Here is a 25,817-nt window from a genome sequence, read left to right on the forward strand (position 1 = left end):
CCTCGCCAGGGAGCGGGAGAACGGACCCCGGGAGGCTGGGGAAACGAGCGGAGATGGGGGCGTTCTCCGGGGAGAAAGAGCTAAGGAGGACGGGTTGGGAAGGGGAAACGGGAGTGGGTGGGGGGTGAGGGAAACTTAGATCAACTGAAAGGACTGGTTGGTTGGTGGGACCGGCTGGGGCAGCCCCAAGGGTCTAGGAGAAAGAACTCCACCCGGGGGCTCCGAGCTGCACTCCGGGACTTGGGGCGGAAAGGCTAAGCCAGAGGGCTTTGATTCGCGGCTGCCGCTGGATCCTTTGCCAGCCCTCAAGTGTGTGGCGGAGCCGGCGGGGAGGGAGAGAAGAGGTGGGTGCACCCTTGTGCCAAGCTCCACGTGCCCCCATCCCGGGCAGTGGTCGCCGGCGGCTTGCGGGCGCGCAGAGGCCCCAGTGCCCTGCACGCTGGACCCACGCGCGGGGGCCGGGGAGGGGTAGGTGGGCAGGGCGGCGGCGCCGCCGGGACCGCAACCGGGGACAGCGGACCTCGCCGCTCGCACCCCTTCCCCATCCGCGCAGCCACCTCCGGGTGATCCCCACCCCCACCTCTGAGAGCTCGGGGAGCTCGGGTTGGGAGACTGGGTAAATAATTGGCCAGGGGCCAGGTTTCTCGGTTCTCCGTCCGTTTCCTCGCGGCCTGTGTCCGGGGTTGCTGGGGGCGACGCAGCCACTCGGGAAGCCGAGACCGACCAGGTACCCTGGCACCCGCCGTGTCCCGAGCATCGGAGTCTGTGCCGGAAAACGCTCGTCTCCCGGGGTCTGAGTCGGTTTTCTCCGGATGGATCGCCGTCCCCGCCTCCTAGCCGGAGCCGGGCTGCAGGGATACCTGGGGCCGGCGCGCTGATCCGCTGGAGAAGGCCACCCTCGGGCGCAGAGCGCACAGCGCAGGGCTGGGTTGCGGGCACCTGTCCCCGGAGCGCCGAGAGGAAAGGAGGGGGTGCGGCGGGCGGGCAATCCGTGGCTCAGCCCCCGGCGCCCCTCCAGGCGCTCCCGCCCGCTCGCCGTCTATGCGGGCACCAGCTGGCAGCGGCAGCATCTCTGAGGTGCCAGCATCTCTGGGAAGGCCAAGGAGGGCCTGGGGCTCGGGCGGGGAGAGGGGGAGAGGGCGCGCCGCGGGACGCCAGTCCTTGGGGGGCTCCCGGCTTTATGAGGGTCCCTCCCGGCCGTCTCCTCCATTAACACCTCCCCTGATTGCTGAGAGGCTGGGAGGGCTGGACGCAGCCTCAGAGGCTGTCGCCCGGCCCTGGCCCGCGCCGGTGCCCTCTGCCCACCCCTTCTCCTCCTCCTCCCGATCTGGAAGTATAAATAGAAATAAAAGACAGGTGGAGCGAGCTGCGGGTCAGAGGTGAGGGATTCGGGTCAATTCCGACCGAGAGGGAGAGGAGAAGGAAAGAGACACAGAAAGACCCACCCACCAACCACCTGATTATTTGGATTCACAGAGGCCCCCTTGGCGAGATTCTGGGGACTGGCTCGCACTTCTGGCCGCCGCCGCCCTTCTTCTTCTCCCCGGACTGGCTTCTTGGAGGGAACGTCTGGACCTCAAGGTAAGATCTCGATTGGGGTTGTCTGATTCGAGCAGTTTTCCGCCTTCGGTGTGCTCCCGACTTCCGGGCGCCCAGGAGCGCCCCGAGCATCTACCGGAGGCGGCCCGGCTTCCCCGAAGGCCGCTCGGTCCCCGAGGCCTCGGCGGGAGAAGCGGTTGGGACGCGCCTCCCGGGTGGAGGAGGCGCGCGGGGTCCCGGGCCGCACCTTGGAGCTGACGCGCCGGTTCTCTGCGGTGCAGCCACCATCGCGGCGTGAGCCACCCCAGCTCGCAGAATGCTGAACGGCACCACTCTGGAGGCAGGTGAGTTACCCGCCACGCTCTCTCTCGTGCCCTGTTCCCTAGGCCGGAGCATTTGTCTCGTGGGTGTGTAAGTGGGTGTGCACACGCGTGTACCCGCCTTCATCGGGTGGGAGGAAGAGGGGTCGTGCTTGCCCTGGAGATCGTACCGCGATCAGTAGGCTCTAAAATACGCGGTCTCGTTCAGAGTCCGCTGACATTAGTCCTGAAAGGCGCCTTTCCCTCGTCCGGCCTTGCTCTCCGAGGCCTGAGATTCTCGGGGTGCAGGCGCGGGGGCCCGGAGGTCGCCCAGCCACTGCGCTGCGAGTTGTCGGGGCGCCAGGGATGCGCTCCGGTCCTCGGCATAGCTGCTGGGGGCGTCTCCTCACGGGGATGGATATGGGAGGGATGAGGCGGGTAGGGAGGAGGCGCCATGAAGATGCCGCGTCTCCTCCGGAAACTGCCTTCACCCCCCATTTTTGGTTCAATCTGACTCCCGCGCAGCGGTTTCTGTGGGCAATCTCCGCGGACGCGGAGTGGGGGCTGGGGGAGACGGCCCCCTTTATTCCGGTGGCGGTGGCGGGCCCGCCGCGCGGCAAATCCCAGGTGAAAGGGCTTCAGATTTCAGAAGCGGTCTTCGCCACCGGGCGGCGGGCCCTTAGAAAAGAAACCGGGGTCGGGTGGGGAGCCTTGCGGGGAGAAGGGGGCGCGTAGGCGCAGCGCTCACCCGAGGGCAGAGCCCCGCGCGCGCCGCGGGCCGGGGAGCGCTCCGGCCGGAGGTGCCCGGCGGGGCCTGCCGCGGGGCTCCCTCTCCGCGCGGTACAGCTCGCGCGGCCAGGAGCCGCTCAGCCCACTCCCACCGGGGCTGGCTGCCCTCCTCGGAGGACTGACGCCGAGGTGCGCGGCTCCAGGCTTGGCTCTGCCGCCTCGGTGTACCCACAGTTGCCCTTAGCCCGAGGATGGAGACAGGCTGGAGAGCCTCAGGACCATCCCCTCGCCCCCCCGCCGGGCGGAGGCCCCGCGACGTGCAGGGCTGGGTGCTCGGGTCCCAGCCCCAGGACGGCGCTGACTCCCCTGGCCCTGGGGTGCTCAGGGCAATGCCGGAAGCTGGACGCCTCTTCGAGAGCTGCACCTTTCAGACCAAGGAGGACCCTCCATCAGCTTAATAGGGTCAGGAGGAAAGGTGACCTCTGCCCTTTTAAGGGCAAACTCGGGGCAGAGCGTCTTGACCTCCAAAATTCAGGTCTAAAGCGACCTCGTTTGTGCTCACAATCGAGGCTTCTTCTCTCGACCCTGAAGCCTCTGTCAGCCCATGGGTGAAGCGGTGCTTTCCCTTTGCTTCTCTCTCTCTCTCCTGGAGAGGTACCCGGCTGCGGCCCTCGAGGAGATTCCGGGACCTCGACCCTCGAGCCCAACTCCCGTGCCCGCAGTCGCTGCCGTCCGCTTTCCTCAAAGCCGCCACAGGGGCTGGCGGAGCAAAGAGGGCAGAGTGGATGAAGTGTGCTCCGTCGGACGGAGGGCAGCCCCTAGCCAGGGTTCTGCCGCCTTGCTCCAAAGAGAACTTTGAGTTTAGACGGGAGACTGGAGGAGTCACTGTGGGCCGCGGACGGGGGCGGTCGCTGCACCAGTCCCAGCCAGAGGTGCGGGGACTTAGACCCGGGAACTGAGTGAGCAGCACCCCAGCGTGTAGAGAGCACCCCAGGGCCGCTCCGCGCCCCAGCACCTCCTCTTGAGAGATGAAAGAAGGCAGAGACCCTCTCCTGGAAGTGCTTACTGTCCCTTGAGAGTGCTGGGGAGTGGAGGGGGGGGGGGGGAGTGGGCCAACTCCCCGAGGCTGCAAGACAAAAAGGTTAGGACGTCCCAGGCCACAGCCCTTTTTCTGGAGCCGGGAGAGGAGGCAGGGCTGGGCCCACCGGGAGCGATTTCTGATGGCCACAGGACTAAGGAGGACCTCCCAAACTCCAGCAGCCCCCCTGCCCCACCCCGAGGTCTGGGCAAACTTCCTGCATTGGCAGAGAAGGAAGAAGGCAAGCAGTTGGCATCTTTATGGGAAGTTAGCAAATCCCACCCGGCACAGGAACTTATAACCCCAGGTTTATGAGAAAAAGCGGAGACAGCGGGCTCCAACCCGGAAGCTGATGGCAGGAGGTCCCCCGCCCTGCCTGTATCCGACTGTCAAGGAGCAAATCTGTGTATGCAGGAGAGGGATGAGGGAAGCAAGGACTGGAGGGCTCAGGGACCGGAGGGCTCAGGACCTTCCGTGCCTGCTTCCCTGGAGACGCTTCACAAAGTTCTGGCCTCTCCTTGGAGTTGTTGGTAAACCCTCACTTAATGAAGTCTCCAAAATTTCATCCCCAGCAAGAAGGCAGTGGTGGTCTCCGGCTCTTTGTTTATTTTTGTTGAGCAGGACCCAGATGCAGCAAGAGCCAAACCCAAACCCAGTTCCCAACCTCCACCTGGGGGTGAGGGTGGGGGGAGTTAGCCCAGAAACTGGACAAAGCGAGTCCCTGGATTGAGGTCCCGGGTTCACTTTCCCTTGGAGCCTCCTTGGTTAAAGGATGTCCTTCTCAGAGACCCCTCCTCTTTCCTCTCCTCCTCCTCTCCCTCCCCCCTCCTCCCCCTTCCCTTCCCCCGTCCTCGTCCTCCCCCTCCCTGGGCCCATTTCTCTCTTGTGGAAAGGCAGTCTGCCCCTTTGTGAGAGGACCTGCCGTCTCTGAAAGAGGTGTTGCCCGCAGCCCCTGCGCTGGTGCACGTGGGTTTGAAAAGTTCATTGATTTCCATCCAAAGGGGCTAATTACATTACTTACAGTAAATAGCAGCCCTGCTGTCCAGTAGGGCTGCCAGAGTAGGAGGGGGGTGGTGGGGAAGGTCTCCAGTTTAGTTCACTTGATTGGCTTCATTTTGTCTGTGTGTGTGTGTGTGTGTGTGTGTGTGTGTGTGTGTGTGTGTGTGTGAAATTGTGTTTTATGAGCTGTATTCTGGCACCCGGAGGACCGTAACAGCGTCCAGTCTGCAAATAACATTTTTTTTTTTTTGACCCTGAGAAAAGAGCAAGGGGGAAGCCGGCGAGTCTTGGGTTTCATGGCAGAGGCGATTCCAGCAGCTTCAGAAGGCGATGCTTTGGGACAGGAAGTCGGATCGGCACCGTTCTCGTCTTCCTTCCTTTCTCCTCCCTCCCCACTTCTTTCCTCCCCCTTTCCATCTTTCGAGATTTGGCCCCCGTTCCCGGTCGGGCTCCTCCGGGAGGGACGCGAGTCTGCCACCAGAGGACCCCTCGGGTGTCCCGAACCTGCCGGGAGAAGCGCGCGGTCCCCGCAAAGCCGACGGGGCGCGGTGGGGGAACGGGCAGCCTGGGGGAGACCCGTGGAGGCCCGCCGGCTCTTCCCGCTCTCGGCTGGGAGCTGAGTCGGTTCCTGCCGCCGCTCCCCGCGTCGGGCCCTCCGGGGCTTCTGGCATTTTGCATGAATCGACAATATCCGAGTATTGTGGCCACTTTTTAACGGGGCCGAGGAGGGGCCGCGGCTCGCGGGAACAATCCCGCCTCTTGTGAGGCGCGGGGGCTGCCGTTCTGCCCGTCAGCTCTCACCTCGCCCTCCTCCATGGCGAGGAGCCCCTTCGCATCCTCCTCACCGCGCGGGGCGCCCACGTTTACAGGTCCCCAGTCCAGCCGGGGCAGCGGGGCGCGCCCGGTCCCGGGATGTGGGGGGCGGCGCTAAGCTCGCGCGAGCCCCCGCCTCGCTGCCCACATGGACAGGTTTCCTCCGGGACGCGGGACTCGCCATCGGTTTCTCTCCCAGCCTGAACCGGCAACCCCCGGGGCCACGCTGCAGTTGCGCACACATCTCCAAGCCCACGCCCTGTCCCCTACACTGATTGTTCCAAGAATTTTTTTTTTTTTTTTGCCATAAGTAAACTCCCAAAACAGAGGCTCTCTTAGTTCCCGTTCACTTTGGGGCTTGCTTCAGCCCCAGGTGGGATCGGGAGGCCGTGGGGAGGTGAAGCAAGCCTGCTTTTAAAAAGTGAGTTGAGGAAGTCAGGGGTGGGGGAGGAGAGGAATGCCTGCCCAACATTTATTTATTTGGGGTCCCCTCGAGCTGGGGACCGGAAAGTCCACAAGAAGGAGACGTGAAGTTTGGGGCTAGGATTCTGCATTTCTTGAGTCGGGGTCTGATCTTGAACTTGGACCAAACAGGCCGACTCTCTGCCTTCTGCACCAGGGCGGGGACAATAAGGGTTCCTTTTTCACTTTAAAACGTGATTGCTGGGAACTCCTGGAAGGATGTGTGTGTGTGTGTGTGTGTGTGTGTGTGTGTGTGTGTGTTGGGGGGAAGTAAATGCCCCCTCCTCCTGCCTCCCCCTTACGCCACCCCCCCCCCCCCCCAGTGTTTGTCCCCGCTTCCCCATCACCAGGGGGTTGAGAGGAGTATGACAGGTCTTTGTTGTCTGAATAAAAATCCGTGGCGGCTCCGGGAGAGAACTCCTCCTACTAAATTATCAAAAATGGGCTGGCTTTAGTCTCTTAACAAATTGGACACCGCTCCGGCGGCAGGAGCAGTCCCCAACCCAACCTACAGGCGCTGGGAACTTGCAAGCAGCCAGGGACCGCTGAAAATAGCACTTCTTTTTCTTTCTTTGTGTTCAAAATTATTTTCTTTCTCCACCAGGTTTTGTTCCCCCCTCCCCCGCCCCGCAGTTGTTCCCCGTTAGTAACTCGAGCTCTCAGAGAGGTCAGATACGTCTGCTTCGCCTCCGCTCCCCCCTTCCCGTGTTTGTTTGTTTTCTGCGCATCTCCTTCAGGGAGTCGCCGGGGCTGGGGTCCCCCCTGCTTCTTCTTTTCCGAGCAGACCCATTTCCACCGCGGCTGCCTCTTTTCTTCTTCCCCCTCTCCCTCTGTCCCCGAGCGTCTCGGCGCTCTCCCATCGCCCCGCCTCTGCGCTCCCCGCTTCTTCTTCTCGGATGAGCTGAGAGCCCCCGGGGCGAGTGTATATGGAAATAGTGGGGTGCCGAGCAGAAGACAGCTCGTGTCCTTTCCGCCCCCCAGCCATGCTCTTCCACGGGATCTCCGGAGGCCACATCCAAGGCATCATGGAAGAGATGGAGCGCAGATCCAAGAGCGAGGCCCGCCTGGCCAAAGGCGCCCAGCTCAACGGCCGCGACGCGGTAAGGAAGGGCCGGCGGCCGCGGGAGCCGGGAGCCCGCGCGCGCGCCGGGGGAGCCGAGTCGAGCCGCCGAGGCGCCCGGGCGAGGGTGGCGGTTCGTAGGCGCGTCCGCTGCGATCGGCGGGTGGGTTATCTTCTGTTCGCCTGGCTGCTGCAGGGTAAGAAAGGGGCCCTTTCTGATTTAGCTACACTCCTGAGAGCCCGAGCTCGCTCGTCTCCGCCGCAGCTGGTCCGGGGGAAGCAGGGCTGGTCGGGCACGAGAGGATGGCGACGTCCTCTCCGGCGGCGCAGACGCCGGTTTCCCAGCCCGCTGGACACCCGGGCGCCTCCCCGGCGAGGGTCGGCGGCCCGAGGGCGAGCGGGTGCGGGCCACGGGCTGCGGCGCGCGGCCGAGCGTCCGGGCCGAGCTGAAGCTCCGGGTTTCCAGTCCCTGGGTCTGGAGACCGGCCGTTCGGGGTGCACTAGAATGCGTCCTCCGGACGCTCGGGACGCGGAACGCGCAAAGGCCGCGATGGTCGGGGGATCTCTGGCGGCCCGGCTCGGTCAGCTCCGGGGCCTGGCGCGCGTAGCTTGATCCGGAGGAGCGGGGCGCCGAGCCCAAGCGCGAGAACTTTCTAACCCTTCTACGCTGTGGTCGACCACGCTGTGTCGATTAGGCACGTAGGGTAAAAGTCAGGCCCGCTTCGTAAAGAAAACTAATGAACAATTTCTGTGCTCGCCTTTCCCATTTACGAGCCGGAGGGGGAAAACGACAGAAGTCTCCGCAGAGTTCCAGCCAAACTGAACTGTGTAGATCCTCGGGCGTCACACCGGGAATCGCAGCTCAAACTAAGCCGGTGGACAGACTGCCTGGGGCCGGTCAGCACCAAGTAGCCGAGCTGGTGGATGTTTCTACATTTGCAAAATAATTTCAGTGCGGGGGGTGGGGGGAGCTGGTCTGAGTAAAGGGCGAAACTCTACTTTTCCAGGCCTGCCAGGGTTTCATGGGGGAAAGTCCAACCCATTTCTGCTAGTTCTGAGGGAAATTTCCCGCAGTTAACCACCCACCTTTTGTGGCTATCCCGTTTAAAAACAAAAAGCGGTAATGCAAACCCGAATTTCACCGCGGGGTTGCGCTTAAGGCGAGGGGTCCCCTTCCTCGCCGGGTCGTGGGGACAAAGGCGGAAAACTTAAGGCCGGCATTGGAAAGATTTTCAGTACAAAGATCTCCGAGGTATGGTTATGTCAGGGAATGGGGGCCTGTGTAGAGGTGATGGGATAACGGACCTTCCCGGGAACAGATATGGTGCTCCCTTAGTAGGAGAAGGACCAATAACCCCAGCAAGATCTGCCAAATATACCTCGATGGAAACAACATCCACCACATTATGAGCAGGAGTATTAAACGCTCTCCCTTCTCTTTTACTTTCAACGTCGCTTGTAGGGATATAGAGAGAAATGTAATAGTGTTTGTTGAAAACCAGTATGTGCTTGTTCAGATCTCCCTTTCATCCTCCAACAGCAATTTCTGTTTCATTTCGGGCTAGTCGAAAGCCACACTTTTTAAGTTTTAATTATTTGAGTTCGGAAACCTCCACTATCTATACAGTCCATGCCCTTCTAGCCCTTGTGGAAAAGGTTCGAGGTGATCGGCGAGTCTTTAGGTTGAGTCCAGGTTCAGACGGACGCGGCAGAAAGAGTACGAGCGGCAGAAGGAAAAACTGCAAACGTTTCCCCGATGCCTGCCTTCGCGGAGGCGCCCCTGACACGGTGGCGCTCGCGGAGCCCGCCCGCGCGCAGGGGGGGCCGAGTCTAGGGGGTCCTCGAGTCGGGAAGGCCGGGGGCTGGCTCAGCGCCGGGGACCCGCGTGGGGCGGCCCCGCGCGCTCCTCACCGCGCGCGCGCTTCCTTGCAGGGCATGCCACCGCTGAGCCCGGAGAAGCCCGCCCTGTGCGCTGGCTGCGGGGGCAAGATCGCCGACAGGTACTACCTGCTGGCCGTGGACAAGCAGTGGCACCTGAGGTGCCTGAAGTGCTGTGAATGTAAGCTGGCGCTCGAGTCCGAGCTCACCTGCTTCGCCAAGGACGGCAGCATTTACTGCAAGGAGGATTACTACAGGTATTCCCACCCCATCCCTTCCCCGCCTGGCAGTGCCACCAGCCCGAGCCCCTGGGTCCCTTCCGGGCTCCCCCCTGCCCAGGGAAGCCCCCCGCGCGCGCCTTCAAACTGCAGCGTGATCACTCCCGCCAGACGCGGGGGGAGGACGCCCCGGGAGGGGGGGCACCCCAGGTCTAGAGCTAGGTCTAGACTCTCCGGCTCAGGCGACCCCCGGAGCACCGCTGAGGGAACTGGGCACGTCCTCGGAGGGTCAGTGAACGTGTCCGCATCTACCGAGGCTAAAGCGGGTTTGGTTTGTGTTTTCCGTTTGCTACGTACGAACTCAGCCAGGCCGGTGCCTTGGAACTGAGCCGGCGGCCGGAGCAGCAGCAGTAGCTGCTGGCTGTCGGGTTTTCGCGAGGGTGGCGGGAAAATCACCTAAATGACCATGAAAAGGAATAAATAACTGTTGTTGCCAAAACGCAGGCCACTCAGTTCGGAGATGCCCTGACCGCGGGCTGGAACCTGCCCGCCAGACTCCCCAGACGCCGGACAGTGAACTGGCCGCAGCACGTTCACTGATTCTGATGGGTGTTTCTTGGCTTGGGGACCGCAGCGATGGGCAGGCGATCCGGCTCGCTCTAGGCCGGGGCGAGAACAGTGGTTAAAAAAGAATTAGCTCGCCTCTGCAGAACTGTCTTTTCTTTTTCTCCCCCTGGGCTGTGTCTGAATGTCTTCATGCACACTCACACTTTCATAAATAACAACACCCTTCCTGTGAATGCCTTGTGATCGAGGAGACGGTTTCACTTGGCATGGCAATTTAATATTCTTAATATACTGTTGTGAGTTAGCCAGGGCACGGTTTGTTTTGGTTTTTGCTTTTTAAAATTTTTACAGGGAAGAAAACTGAGGATCAGTTCCTCGATTCTTCTTATTTTAATGTAAGGGTTCTTTGTCATATTCATCAGAGCAGGTCAATCAGCAGATAAAATGAATGTATATCCAAGAGGGCGTGGGTCCTCCCCTCCCAGTCCCCTCCCAGATCTTCATCTTGGGCCGCTTCTGACCAAGCCCCCAGATGCCGCGGTGAGAGGTGGCCCTGCCTTGGCCTCCGCTAGCTCTCTGACGCCACTGTTTCCTTCCAGAAGGTTCTCTGTGCAGAGATGTGCCCGCTGCCACCTCGGCATTTCCGCCTCCGAGATGGTCATGCGCGCCCGAGACTCTGTCTACCACCTGAGCTGTTTCACCTGCTCCACGTGCAACAAGACCCTGACCACGGGCGACCATTTTGGCATGAAGGACAGCCTGGTGTACTGCCGCGCCCACTTCGAGACCCTCTTGCAAGGAGAGTATCCGCCGCAGCTGAGCTACACCGAGCTGGCGGCCAAGAGCGGCGGCTTGGCCCTGCCTTACTTCAATGGCACGGGCACCGTGCAGAAGGGGCGGCCCCGGAAACGGAAGAGCCCAGCGCTGGGGGTGGATATCGTCAATTACAACTCAGGTGGGCGCCCACCCGCTCCTGGCCGCCCCTGCCGCCCTAGCCCCGGGTCTGCCCAGAGGAGAATTCCATCTGTCTCCCCTACCCCTCCTTGGTTGCAAGACGGCTCTTTCCTTAGCATGGCCCTTTTCTCGCCACAGCTCTCGGTCACTCAGAAAGAAGCTGGAGGATGGAGTGAGAGAAAGAGGGAGGAGAGAGAAGGGGACGGGGGAGGCGAGAGGGAGAAAGGGAGAGAGAGACACCTTTATTTCGTTTGTGGCCAGAAATACATTCACAACAGTGGGGCTGCAGCGACTTCCCCCAAACAGGCAGGGCCCAACCCTTGTTGCCCATTAGTTAATGAGCCCATTAGTTTCTGGCTCCCAGTTGGAGCGAAACAGCCCCAGGGCAATTCCTGTGTGGAGGCCAAGTTATAGATCCTGGAGGAGGTTTCCCTGAACACTAAAAAAGAAAAAAAAAATCTTCAGAGCGCAGTCCCAGTGTGTCTAGAGGGGACAGAGGCTGTGGTCACCAGCCCAGAGTTAATCAGGGAAACAGTTGGCATGAGTGTTGAAAAACCAAATCCCTCATGTTGGCGCAGAGTGGCTGGAGGGGCGGGAGTCACTCTCCAGAGTCCATGGGAGCTGGCCTGCCCCTTCCCTGGGTCAGGGGACTGTCCAGCCAGCTCACTGCCCCTGTGATAAACCCTCCAGACACTCAGACCGTCCCTCCTCCCCACCCCCCAGCTTTCTCTCTTAATTAAAAACAAAATAAGGCAACAGGCCAGAAAGCCCTTTTCTTCCTTGCTTGGGGGGGGGGGGGGCGGGGCACACCCATCACTCATCAGTCTCACTACCAGTACCCCTTTGGCAGCCTGTCCCCCCACTCGCCAGCCCCCAGGTGAGGATGGTGACAGGCCCCCAGGACCACAGTCTGCCTCTAAGCAGGATGGAACCTCTTCCTGTGAGTCCCAGCCCCCTGTAAAAGAGGTTACAGAAAACCCTGGAGCTCACTCAGGGGCGTCCTCAGGACTGGTTTGTTCTTGTTCAGTCGCTAAGTCCTGTCTGACTGTTTGCAGCCCCATGGACTGCAGCCCGCCAAGCTCCTCTGTCCTTCACCATCTCCTGGAGTTTGCTCAAACTCATGCCCTTTGAGTCAGCAATGCCGTCGGACCATCTCATCCTCTGTCGCTCCGTTCAGCCGTTCTGACTTTCGGTGCCCTGGCCCAGCCCCACTGGACGTCTTAGCAGGAGACTCGGGCTCGGGGAGTCCTTTCTGTTGGAAAGGACCTTGGGGACCTCACGGTGGCCACCCTGCTCTGTTACCAGGTGCACCCAGATGCCAGTCGAAGGGTGGGCATCCCAGAGCGTGGATCTTGCCTGTTTTTCTCTTCCAGTCCCCACATACCTGGTGTGGTGCGTGAGCTGCTGTGGCTCAGTAGTAAAGGGATGCTGTTCCCCCTCATAAGTGACTCGCCCAGGGACACTCAGCCAGTGTGAGCAAGCAGAAATGGGTCCTGCTCCGAAGGGGAAATCTGCCCAGCTCTCCCCTCAGCTCCCTCCTGGCTCTGATTTCACAGATGAGGCATAGCGGGGGTGTCCCCGAGAAGGTGGGGACCTTTATCCCAGGGGTTCAACCCCAGGTCAGTGGAGGAGGAGGGCCCACTGCTGGCTGCAAACCTCGCCTAGATGGGTCAGTGTCCTGCAGCGGGTGCATCCCTGGGTTTTGCCAACCCCCTGTCGGGGGTCAGGGCCTCCTGCTGCCCCTCTGCGCCTCGGCCAGCAGGCTGATTCGGGGCCACAATGCCCAGTGTGGTTACTCGGGCTCCTTTGATGCGTGGTCCCAGGGGCGGCCAAGCAGGGCACCGATTGTTCTTTATTAATAGAAGATGACATCGGAATCTCTAGCCACTCACCAAGGCCCTAATGCCCTAATTAGAGAGAGAGAGAGAGAGAGAAATAGAGAGAGTGGGAGAGAGACTAGCCGGGTCTGCAGAGAGCAGGAAGCCCCCGGCTCCCAGAAGGTCCAGAAGTGTGGGGAGGAGCTTTCTAGCCAAAGGCGGCAAGCCTGGTTTCTTCGATTGTTTGTTTAACCTAATTAGCTTCGTTTGATTTCACCTTGATCTTACTTTACATTAGAAAGATGCGGGGAGCTTTAAGGACAATAAAACTGTTTCTCCTGCTTCTCTGAGGAGCACCAGAGAGTACAGATTTATTTCTTAAAAAGAATGAGAATCTCTTTCCTCTTCGACCATTCCACTTCCATTTCCAATTCGGCCATTAGTTTGCAAATTAAGGCGCTGCAAGGTTCTGGAGAGAGCTGATGCTTCTGTTCATTAAGGAGGGAGAGGTTGCGGAGGCCTTCGGAACAGAGCCAGTGTGCATCACAGAGCCAGTAACTCTTAATTAACGTCCACCGCATCCCTTTGGGACTTTCCCTAGAGACACGAGCAAACAGCATACAGTAAGGATCTGGGTGAAATAATCTAGAGAAACTGGGTTAAAGATGCCTGACCAGAAATCAGCTTACCACTAAAAAAAAGTTTATGAAGCCAGTGCCCATTTGTTATTACAAGGAAATGCTTCAGTGAATTAAAACCACATTAAAAGCGCAGAAAATAAAATGGACCCACAGTTTTAGCGCCTTATTTTATCTTTCTTTGAAGCCATCTCTGCTTAAATGTAAACTAGTCTCAGGAAAGAGTGACATTGCTACTAAACAGATCTGATTCCTACACTGATAATATTTTCAAACACATGTACACAAAATATGTTTGTGACTCAGAATTCCAGAGATGTGAAGCTAGGCAAAGATCCGTAAATGTTTGACATAAGGCAAGTGCCTTTCTTTGAGACTGTTCCTAATATCTCTTTGTGTAGATAGCAGATGGAGATTTTAGAGCCACAGGAAGTCTATTTGGGATGCTGGTTTGAAATGAAACCCTCCGGGGTGAGAAGAAGATTTAGTCTAGGGCCAATAGCTCTGGTTTGGGTAATTTAGCATCAATCGAGAGACTAGATTTTTGCCACTTCTTGAAATCTCCCCTCCTTAGGTTCTTTCTTGGCTTCCAAACTTCCAAAGCTCCCTGAAGTTGTTAAATTAGCCTGGCACTGACCCCTAGTGGTCTCTCTGGGATCAGTTCTCAGAGGGTTGCATTCCTTCAGAATAGAAACTCACTTCCGGATAGGTGACCATTTCCTAAGTGATCAGAGAATAAAATAGTTAGATCTTCTTATTAATTTTATAGTGCCAGATGTGTGTACTCACAGGTGTATATTTAAGACAGTTTTAAGAGAGTTATCATTTCATCTCATGATTCAGTGGGCAGGGAGGGGGTACCCCTGTAGTTTTAAAAGTAGACTGGGGAAGCACAGCTACCTGCAAGTTTACATAAGGCATTTGTAGTTAAATCTAAGTAGTTTAGGCTAATGCACTGAGTTACTCTGTAGATGACACAGACTGCGCTATTAAGTGGCATAATATCATAACTGATCCCACAGTTGTCTGTTTATATGAATACCATCTTAATCAAGAGCTAACTTAATCTTTTTGCACACTGAATTGTATTTTGTTTGAAAACAAGTCCCGTAGCAGTGTTTAATACACTGAAATTCTCTACTGAGTTTTAAATCAGCCATAATGGATACAGAATGCATATTCAGAGAAGTTGTGTTTTATCATACCTGTCTATAATTGTGTGTGTGAAAAAAATGTCTATAATTATTTTTCATTAATTCATTTTAGAGACTAATGAGTAATACAGTTTGGTTAGGAGTCAAACTCATTTCTAAGAAATAGTAACTTGTGGGTAAGGGCATTATTTAAGTACCAAGTTAAGTCTTCTGCCCCAGTGTAATATTCCATTTAATAAGCTGTTCAGGAAGAGTTACACATCACTCACCTAGGATGGATTGAAATCTTATCTGAAGAAGCCTCTAATGACTAAGGTGTGCCTCTTTGACTGTTTTGGTGTGGCTACATTCATAATCTGGTTGTGAAATATAGCTCAGTTTACTGAGATAAGTATGGTTTTATAGTAGGTCATAAGATGCTGTTTCATCCATTTGGGGATACAAAAGGGCAATTCTGTAGAATATTTGAACTTGACATCTCTCCCCAGGGGTGCAATAGGATAAAATGTAAAGCATATTCTATCCTCTCTGTATTTCTGGTTACCTGGTGCCCTTTCAGTGGGGTTTAAGGAGTCTCTGTTCAACCTTTGGCTGTGTATATCATCTCAAGTTGATCTGACTTTGCATGAATAGTCATTGATGATTTTATGGATGAACAAATATTCAAAATCTTGATGTGAAGCTCGTTGAATCCCTGGCCCCGTGTTGGACATCGAGGGTCCAATGGCGAGCATGATAGTGTCTTTCTTGCCAGGAACTTGCCTGCCCTCTTCACGGGTCTCATGGAAATGTGAACAAAGGAGTCATTAGTTCACCTCTACTCTCATGACATTGGGGAGAATTTCTTAAGTGGATTTTGTGATGCAGGTGACTCTTGTTGGGTCTCTGGATGTATACCGATTCACTGAAAGCGTTTTTTTAAAAAGTAATTCTCGCCAAAGCATTGGAGAAGGGAATAGCAACCCACTCCAGTATTCTTGTCTGGAAAATCCCATGGAAAGAGGAGCCTGACAGGCTACAGTCCATGGGGTCACAGAGAGTCGGACACGACTGATCACGCACGAGTGCAACCAGAGCATCGCAGGCATATAATATTTTATCAAGCAGAACGGAACAACTAATCATAAGAGACGCCTCACATTCTTCAAGATTCTGGTTTCTCCCACAGGCATGTGATCACGTTGATTTTAGATATTCTATTACAGTGCATTAAAATGCTGGATGGTCAGATATACATCAGATAAACAACTGAAGTAAGGTGTAAAGGAAAAAAAAATTGCCATGCCCTTTAAATTTTGAAAGTTGGCTGAATCAGTAAACATTTAACAAAGTGTTTCCTTGTAATCATATTTATTATGCAAAGCTAGGAGGTTATCGGAAATGACCTTTTAAATGCGCATCTTTACATCCTGGGGATGAAGACTTTCAGGCTGGTTTCAAAGGCTGGGTTGTTTTGCCCTCAGTGTGGAGGGGGCTGTGTAGTGGGGGTAATGGTGTCACTCCCCTCCTCCTGGCCTGCCAGCCAGGGGCACAGCTCACACTCTGGCTCTCACAGGACCAGAGCAAAAAGGGCCACCATCCGAATGGGACATCAGGGTCTCTGAGCTGGGCGTTGTGAGGAGAGATTCTGACATGAACCAAGTGAATACAGACCTGGGCTCCTTCTCTTTCAGAAATATCTATTCCAGTGACTCCAAGGGAAAACTCGCTTCATCCTGGTTAGCCCCATGTGAACCAGTTACCGCTAAAAGTCCTCAAAAGTAATATTCTTCTGGTTATGTAAGAATCTTGCAGGCTTTTATTTTGTAACCTCTTCCCCTCTTCTTTTTAACTTTTTCTGAAAACATTCTAGGATGTGCAGAAAAGGCTAAAAATTGGAGCTTAGATTCTTCCTTCATTGGGAGGGGGGCGGGGAGATGGCTCTGTAAAACTTTTAGACTTGAGAGAGCTGAAATTACTGGCTTGCATATCCCTCCTGTCTTCACAGACTACACCTCGTTTCACAAACACAGACGAAAGGAAGAATCTCTGAAAGCCGTGTGTGTGGAGGGCCAGCGTGCTCATACACATCACAGAGTAGAAGAAGGTTTTTTTTTTTTTTCTTTTTCACTCTTGGAGAAGATTTCTCTCACTCCCACACTTAGACCTTACTCGTCTTCTCAAGTCTTTCTAGCAACCATTAAGCCAAAGAGATTAGATTTATCTAATAATTTATCTAAATGTATTAGATGTATCTAGTACTTTTCTACTGCGTAAACTTGGGGTGGGTCCACGCTTAACAGCCTAGTTTGGCGGACTTGGGGCGATTAGCCTCCTTCTTTTGTCTGGATCCTGCTCGTAATTGGGTCGACAGCTTTCTCCACCGTTGCTGTCCCATCACGGCAGGAGCATGCCACCGGCCATCTTTGCAGCTAAAGCAGACCCTTGCACTGAGCCCTTGTTTTCGTCCACTGTGGCTGCCACAGGTTGTAACGAGAACGAGGCCGACCACTTGGACCGGGATCAGCAGCCTTACCCGCCCTCGCAGAAGACCAAGCGCATGCGCACCTCCTTCAAGCATCACCAGCTGCGGACCATGAAATCCTACTTCGCCATCAACCACAACCCGGACGCCAAGGACCTCAAGCAACTTGCTCAGAAAACGGGCCTGACCAAAAGAGTTTTGCAGGTAAGAAGTGTCCATTGTTGGCTGTGCCTACGACTTCCCCTTGCAGTGAAAGTAGTTCTCTTCCCTGTTTGATTTCCTGAACTGCTTCTCTTTAGTTTACCTTACTTACCGCCCTAGAGAGTGTACCAAGCTTTTGCAGGGGCTTCCCGGAGACTGCCCAGAGAGCGAGAGCGAGAGAGACCCAGGGTCTCCTAAAATGCAGCCACATCCTCCCTACAGATGGGGAGACAGGCCCACAAAGCCAGCTCAGCTTGCCCCACTGCTCTGCAAACGCAGGTGGTGCTATCTGCACAAGCTGTGGCTTTGGAGACCTCTGTCCACGTCAGGGTCAGTGCGCACACACCTGGGGAGACCTGCTGCTACCCCCTTGCTTCAGCACACTCTTGGCGGCCTCACTCCCCGGTTCCAAGCTTCCAAATTCACGTGGATCCTTTTAGTCAGCTCCTGAAAAGCCACAAGCATGGTTAGCTGTCTCTGCAACCAATCAGAGCGAGTATTTTCCCATTTTAACCAACCGCATTTGACCGCTGCATACTGCAGTGAGACATGCTGGCCCAGTGCCTTGCTAGGCTCATCATGGTAAGAATGTCTAACCAGAGACCGATAGTGGGTGGCTGGGGGTCGCCTCTGATGCTCTCACCCTCAGTGACAGACAGCAGGCGTTTTAAATTCCACGCACCCGTTTCCGGTTGCTTGGAGTCTGGCCCTGGAGGTTTTTCCTGTGCACGGAGTACTTGGCATGTGTCAGACTCAAGAACAGCCAGAAATCTGTTTCAATGATGTTCATTTCATGCGAGTGATTCTAACTTGGAGAAACATCCGCTGACCTCGCCTGTCCTCTTTCTGGAAAGACAACCTTTGAGGGATGAGGGTGTATTTCCACCCCCACCCCCACCCCCTTGATGGCTCTGCCTTCATTTCCCCAGGGTATCTCCACTTAACCATCTGTGCCCCCAAGCGGCACTCGTTAATGCTGGGGGTGGGGGCCCCTGTGCAGCTAACAGGGTATCTGTAGTTTTAACTGGGATTACTCTGTTGTCAAAGAAAGCAGAAAGAAAAAAAACAAAAACAAAAAAACAAAGTGGGGGTGGAAGGCCCTTCTCCCCCAAGGAAAAGAAACATTTAAAAAGAGAAACGTATATCCAAAACAGAATTAAAAAAGAGAAAGGGAAAGAAAAAAGAAAAAAGGAAGTATAAAAATAAACATCGGTAAAGAAATCCATTGGGATTGGTTTGCAGGTTTGGTTCCAAAACGCACGAGCCAAATTCAGAAGGAACCTTTTGCGGCAGGAGAATGGGGGTGTTGATAAAGCCGATGGCACGTCGCTTCCGGCCCCGCCCTCGGCAGACAGCGGCGCGCTCAGTCCACCGGGCACTGCGACCACTTTAACAGACCTGACCAATCCCTCTATCACTGTAGTGACAGCCGTGACCTCTAACATGGACAGCCACGAGTCCGCGAGCCCCTCGCAAACTACCTTAACGAACCTTTTCTAACATTGGGTTTGGGGTTTTTTTTTTTTTTTTTTAATTCTTCCTCTTCTTTTTATTATTATTCTAATGATTATTTTATTATTTACAAAACGATATTTTTTCCCCTCACCCCCAAGATACTTGGCAAGTAACAATGACAGCTTGGTTTGTAGTGTCTTGCAGCCACTTGGCAAATGAGTTTACAGTATCGTCTCCTTTACAAAGTGTATTATTATTATTATTTTTTGTTACAAAGTGTATTTGGATTTAAAAAAGATTAATTAGATCGTTCAGTCGGTAAGGGGAATTTTGGAATCATTCTAATAAGTGCCTCTTAAAATTGTATGTTACTTATTTCCAGAATCTCAAAGGAAAAAAAAAAAAACCAACAAAGAGTGGTATTGTGATGGGCAAAGAATCATATTCCCAGTTACATGATTAGGCTAATAAGGAATCAGATAATTGATTAAAATTATTTTTTAATCTTGCAACTGTTACCTGTACTTGTGAAAGTTTGGAAACTTAACATTGTCTTTTTAAAAAATTTTAAAATGCAAAAAATGTTTTAATCATTCCTTTTTCTTACAAATGAGGAATATGGTTAAAGAAACAGTAGCTAATCTAAATATTAAAGATGAATTACATGGGAAAATCTAACCAGGAATGTGACTTTTATTTTCTCTTAGGGGTACAGTCCCAACAAAACTTTCTTATTAGTTAGTTATTGCTTTTCAACGTTTGAAAAATACTTAAACCTCCTGTGTATCCATGAAAATTCCAAACAGAATTTGAAATTTTATACATTTGACCTTCTCAAGCTGATGATAGGTATGAAACCATTCTTTCTAAATTATTTTTCCCCAGGGAAAATGGAAATAAGCAAAATATAATTTTTTAAGAAGTTAAAAAAATCAGTATAATTTAATCGATAGCTCTTAATTGGCTTTAGCTGTACCATGATATTGTATCTGGCATTCTATACAAATAAAGTTAAAACAAAAAACTTAGTAAGTAATATTAACAATGAAAATTCTTTGGTTTTGTTTTGCTTCATTTTACTTTGGCACAGGTTGATGTATTTGTCAGAAAAAAAAAAAACTTTTCTGACGTTAGAGATTTGAAGTTCTTAGTTTAAAGATAAACTCAGAAGCCTTGTGGATGCTAATCTGAATATATTTCCTAGTTTACAGTAGCATTTTTTTTTCTTTTAATTTAAGCTAAAATCTTAATGGTCTGGGCAGTGGTGAATGTTCATCTATATGCTTCTGTTGTAGTTAAATATCAATTAGATTGTGGATTTCCTAAAAAAATAAAAATAAAAAAGAAGTCAAGATACATGTCTTGCTTTAGTGGATTGTTAAGAATAACTTTGCACATATTCTCCACTTTTCGGACGCCTTAAATCTCCTCTGGCGTTCGAAGTGGTTATTTAATAGATTTTAAAGGTGTCCTTCTGGTTGTATAAATGTGTGGTTACATATTGACAGTTCACTGCCCACATTAAAGTGCATTATTGTAACTTTTGCTCAGGGTCTTTAGAAAATTAGCACAGAAAGTAGCTTATTTTTTAAAACAAAGATGATGGAAGATAAGTTAACACTGTAACAGAAGAAGGTGTTTGCCATTATATATTTAGCAAGTGTGGTTATCATCTTATATGGAGCTTAAATCTTGACTTTTCATATTTCTATTACATTTTGGGCATTTACCACTAACCAGACCAAACAACCTTGGTAAGGCTGAGATCTTATGAATACACTTTTACAGGTAAAATATTGATACTTATAAATTTTGTTCTTTGACAGAACAATATATGGTACTATAGATCTACTTTATTAAGTAGACTAATTATAACTCAGTTCTCCTACGTGCCTTATGAGATAACTCGGAAGTAAGTTTGTGAAAAATCAGGATATATGTGTTGTTTGTTAAATTAACTGTTTTAAGCCCTTTTGACACCTCACTAGTTTTGTACTGTTTTACCTCTTATTTCTGAAACTCTTTTTATGGTGTATCCTGTTAGAGGGGACAGACATGTCATAGAAAGCAGTTGTGCACTCTTCCCAATATAGTTGATAAATTCAATAATCTTATATATTGAGCTTCGTGTTTATAGTACAGTAAGTGATCTAGCAAAATTGTCCATGTTTCTTTGTTTATTGAGAAATGCATTGTATAGAAACTATTTCCCTTAAATATTTATGGACCAAACAGTTGTGATATATCCTATTAAATTTGTGTGAATAAACCATTTTGAATCTAAGGACTTTTATTTCCCATCAGATTTATTTAAGGTTTAACTGTACTAGTGTGTTTTTGATATCTATTTGTAAAGCTGTTAAAATGGTAATACAAAATTTTTTAATATACAGACATACAAATAGTTTTGAGATTTCCAAACTTACGATTCATTTTAAGTTACCATTGCATGTGCAATGCAATTCAGCTTAGAATTACCTTTAAATATATTTTCCTACAATAAAAGTAATGCCCCATGGATTTGACTCAGCCTGATTTTTAGAATTAAAAAAAATAGATAATTAGCAGAAAAAGTAATTGCATGAAAAGAAACCTTAAATATGATTAAGTTTCATGTTAGGTCTATTGAGCACAAATGGATATTTGTAAATCTAAATAGAAATTGAAGACCCCTAAAAGCCAAGTTGCTCTGGAGTTAATAAATTGTCACTATGATTTTTTTCAGGGAGAACAAATCTTGGGGCATTACAGCCAAACATCCCGACGTTTGAAAATTCCCTAAAGTATTAAAAGAAGGGGAAAAGTTTGATCGGAAATCCACTGCAGTGAAGACAAAGACAATATTAGGTTATGATAATCATACATTAAAAGATCTATTGAGCCAAAAAAAGAGAGAGAGAGACAGAGAGAGAGAAAGAGAGAGAGAGAGAGAGAGACCAAGAGACTTAAATGTCATTTACTGAATGTTAACAAAACTTCTGTTCTTTATGATGTCTAACACAAATGGAGGCTTAAAATTATATGATTTTAAACAAAGTGAGACAAACCGTGTATAAACCAGAGCAGCCAGGCAGTAATATGCCCACCCCATAGCTGAAGAAAATTATTCTTGGAAAAAAACAATCCCACACATTTGTCAAGCACAGTACTTGTAAAATAAAGTCCAAAAGCATTCATTTCACCTGCTTGCTAATGTGTTTTAGTCCTATCTGTTAATGACATTTTCCAACTGTAAATTCAAAGAAAAGCTATCACTCATTTAAGAGGCTAGGGATCAGACCCCAGTAATTTTAGCATTATTGTTCATTCCTTCCTTCTGAAACAGAAATCTCTGCATGCACTGTCCCATCTGTCACTTCTAGTGTGCATCTCTGTATGATGACTTCTCTTTGCTGTTTCTTGTATGATAAATAGCTTTCATTAATAAACATCTTATTCGATGGAAACATAGTTAACTTTATGTTAAACACACACTTTTGGAATTAATTTTGAACACTGTCTTCAGAGGCAGCACGACCCATTTCCAACTTGTTATACTTAGGAAAAATTCCAAGTGATATACGGAGGTTAAGTTCTGGTAATCTAGGATAAAATTATTTACTTGGTTTTGGACTTTTCATGACTTTTTATTTGTTGTATTCAATTGACACATAGACTAAAAGTATCTTTTTTAAAAAAAACAAACCCAAATTACAACATAAATAAACCTCAATATACTGTCATGTAAAATTTCAGCAGCTTTTTTAGATGATTAGGATAAAATTTATAGATCCTCTGTAAGTTTACATGTTTGCTATGCAATGAGCAAATTTATTGAACGTACACAAAAATATTCTGAGCTGTGATGAGATCCTGTCTTCGCATGGTTCAGATTACATATGGTATTACAAACAAAAGAGCAAGTGGAAAGAAAAACAAATATTTAGGAATGAGGGTTTTTAATGGTTAAAGGGAATATTTGAAGATAGAATTTTTTAACGACTCATATTTAGCTGTATATCCAAAGCGTATGTTAAACAAATTAACATATACCTTTCCAGAAATTTTTTCATTATGATGAAATTTTTATTATATACAAATGAACCCTATGTAAATAATGTAACTTTTATGAATGATAGACATTAAATATTTCATTTACATGTATTCTCAGAATTTTGAATGTTTTCTTAAATGCTTTCACTTCCTGAATACTAAATACGAAAAAAAAATTTAAAAAGAGAGAGCAACTTACTAGTAAAAAAAAAAAAGAAAAGCAGTGCACCGTGACAAGTAGACTATTTTGCGTGATGATGAAACATGTTCCTTTCGTCAGTAACTTGAATGTTTATGCCTCATTGAAACCTCATCCACAGCTAGAGTAACTTAAACAGATTTTCCGATACATTTCCAGCCAGTTTATTCCAATCCTTGTCCTCCCACTTTCCTTCTTTCCCGTGCTGTCACCCATGGCAGTTTCGTTTAGAAATATTTTGGAACCTCGCCTGGTTTTACAGACCTTTAAATATTTGTCTGGAATGTGAAATGCGGGAAGAGACCACAGAGGGAAAGAACAGAGCTGAAATCAGGCGTCTGAAAAAAAAATAATGCAAATTTGAAACAGGCACATTTTTAAAGAGGAAAAGAAAGGAGCGTTAATTACGCGAGTGGGAAGAGAAAGAAGCACGGGATGCCGAATCCGAAGGGCCGTGGTGCTTTCCCGTGATGGACAGCGGGCTCTGAGTCTGCAGGACCGCGCCCTCGCTCGTGTGGGAGAGAAGGACGTGGACCTCTTGGCCGGGGGCAGGGCACTACGGTTTTGTAGCTTCTACCTCCCAGATGTCTGGGTTGGCTGAATTCTTGCAAATTGATCTTGGGCAAAAAAAAAAAAAAAAAAAAAAAAACCTTCGCTGAGAGTCAGCAGCTGTCGACTTAGGTGAGTTACCACCTTCAGGCTGACTTGCAGAGTGGGTGGGTTCTTTTTTTTTTTTTTTTTTAATATATACCTCAAATAAGGACATGACTCCACAGTAAAGGACCCAGAGCAAACACTTTAAAAAACCTTGGTGATGTTTCATCACGTACAAAATAGATAACTTTATTTAATAAACCCTGTGGAATCCACTGCATGCTATTTTATAACAATCTTTGGACGCCTAGCATTTTAAAAGCCACACAGAAATAGCATCTTGTTTCTGTTGCAGTGTGCCTGCCACAGCATCATGGGGAGAAGTGTTACAAGTGGGAAACTCTGATGAACAAGAAATATATATATAATCTGTGTGTGTATAACTGAATCACTTTGGTGTACAGCAGAAATTAACACTGTAAATCAACTATGCTTCAATAAAAATTGTTAAAAGAAGTGGGAAATTCGGGAATGGAAATTTGGAGTCATGTCATCCTAGGCTCTTATCAGAATCCTAGGAATAAGATTGTTATAAAAATAAATGTAAAGAACTAATTTTGTATGCAGTTTTGCTATTTAATTTTCAACTGTTATAAACAAAGCTAGCTTTACTTGTAGAGAGTTGTGTACCAAGGGATCCAAAATATTTTATGGTCTCTAGACACCAGGGTTAAATGAGGACACTAGGACTTAGTCCAAATTGCAGAAATGGCATTGTGTTTGCTTTGAAACCATACAGCTATATATAGCTATATAGATAAACTCTGCATTGGCCTTTTGGATCTATTTTATACATTTAGTAATTGGGAACCAACTCTGAATACTCAAATAAATAAAACCCTTCTGATATAAAGCCACAGTCCTTTGCTTTATAGTCAATCTCAAAATTAGGGAGTTATTTTCTTTACAGTGCAACACTGATTTAAAAATATTTTTATAACACTTATTTTGCCCATGTAATTTTTTTCAGGATAATACTACCATCTACCATATTCTCAAAATACATTATAACTCTTAAGTTAACATATTATTTTGAATGCCTTCTGGAAGGATTTCCATCTCATTTTATCTGTTTCTATAGCCAGAAAATAAAAAAGTTTGGAACTGTGCATGGTACTTAAGGGAAAGCCTGTGAATAAATATGATGTAAGTAGCAATATAGTCACCACAACTAAATTTCTTTTTAACTCTGTTTCAAAATAGATATTTTTAATCTAACATCACTCTTCACTCCCAATATTCCTTTTTGAATATTAATATAGTAAACTCTCCTGTATCATGCATCACATTAATGAGTTTTTCTTCCCTTGGGTTATTAACTTTTGCTTCTTTGCACTACTTTTATCTTACGCTGAAATGATAAAAAGCAGGCGAGAATAAAGATCCAGGTATTAGCCATATGTAGAAAGTTCCTGGTGTGTATCTCTGTGAATTTTTCCTCATCCATTAGAATTTTCAAGAATGATATTTTTTTCCCTTTGGAACATCATGTTTACATCTTGCATGATCTTATAAATTAATCTGAAGAGTTAACTGGATACCTTTTATGGTTATTTGAAAATAAAATTTGCTACAGATATGCTCCAGTCTCCATTGCCTCCTATTATGCATGAATGTATTAATTTTCTCTGTGCTTTCCCATTGAACCAGAAAATATTAACCTCGAAGGACATTTAAATTGTTATTTATGATAAATATACAAAGATGAAGGAATCGAAAGGTAAGGTTGCCTTTCCTTAATCATTCCCTTTCTGCTTCCTTTCTTTTTCAGAAGCAACAAAAATCATGAAGGGATATCTGCCTTAACTTTGACATTCAAGGGTTTTGACAGCTTGCATCACTTAAAATTATATTTATTATTCAGTAAACTTTAATTCTGTGGAATAAGTGCCCTTTATGAAATGTGATTTTTGAAAAGTGCTAAGACATTTCACCATCTCAAGCAGCTGAAACTGTTTGAATTCTACAAACCGTTTTTTTTTTCCCCAGAAAAAAAGTATAGTGGAAATTATTTTAAATGTAATATTTGTAGCATTTTACCAGCTTGACCTGGATGCTGTACAGGAATTTTAAAGAGCTATAAAAAACGTCCAGAATGTTATGATGTAAATAATTAAGTGATGATATTTTACTGTAATATAAATGGAGAGAGTTTATTTTAGATACAGTTACACAGGCGTTTTGTCATTTCAGTGCAGGTCTGAGTTACTCTTGGCTGTTTTAAAGACAGGGAGATCTATTTCCGAGGGCTCTAAGAGAATTCTGGATTCAATTTTCCTCGAGCATCGTGAGCCTGTGTGTGCATGTTGTGCGTTTCCTTCCTAACACCCATGAAAAGACATACATTTTTAAGAAAAAAGGTTTATCTGTTTTAAACCAATTTTAAATTAAAAGCAAAACAAAAAGGCAAAATAACAGCAACTTTTCTTAAGTTGGAAATGTTGTGAAAGGTCCATTTTTTGTCGTCCTCACATGAAGCCTCACTCCTGACAGCTCCGTGTGGATGCTGCTGCTCTTTCTGGATTCTCTGCAAGTTACTGTCTTCGCTGAGTGTGGCCGTAACTTCACTTTTTATTGGGATTACATTGCTGGGTTGGACTTTTCTAT

At 49.2% G+C, this 25,817-nt stretch overlaps 1 protein-coding gene across 3 annotated transcripts; it reads left to right on the forward strand.

The window, feature by feature from the left end:
• The first annotated feature begins 1,476 nt into the window (after nt 1–1,476).
• LHX9 (LIM homeobox 9) lies at nt 1,477–21,771 on the forward strand. 3 transcript variants are annotated; one of them, XM_070768722.1, is made up of 7 exons: nt 1,477–1,581; nt 1,821–1,883; nt 6,901–7,019; nt 8,912–9,114; nt 10,242–10,597; nt 16,671–16,873; nt 18,113–18,770. In XM_070768722.1, exons 2-7 carry the CDS (start codon nt 1,856–1,858, stop codon nt 18,368–18,370), a joined length of 1,167 nt encoding a protein of 388 aa, XP_070624823.1. In that variant the 5' UTR covers nt 1,477–1,581; nt 1,821–1,855; the 3' UTR covers nt 18,371–18,770. The 3 variants fall into 3 exon arrangements, with proteins under 3 accessions (XP_070624823.1, XP_070624822.1, XP_070624824.1); XM_070768721.1 differs by lacking the exons at nt 1,477–1,581; nt 1,821–1,883 and having other exon boundaries at nt 6,334–7,019; XM_070768723.1 differs by lacking the exons at nt 1,477–1,581; nt 1,821–1,883; nt 18,113–18,770 and adding an exon at nt 21,051–21,771 and having other exon boundaries at nt 6,336–7,019.
• The last annotated feature ends 4,046 nt before the right edge of the window (nt 21,772–25,817 follow it).

Source organism: Bos indicus, chromosome 16 (assembly GCF_029378745.1).
Source record: "Bos indicus isolate NIAB-ARS_2022 breed Sahiwal x Tharparkar chromosome 16, NIAB-ARS_B.indTharparkar_mat_pri_1.0, whole genome shotgun sequence".
NCBI lineage: Eukaryota > Metazoa > Chordata > Mammalia > Artiodactyla > Bovidae > Bos > Bos indicus.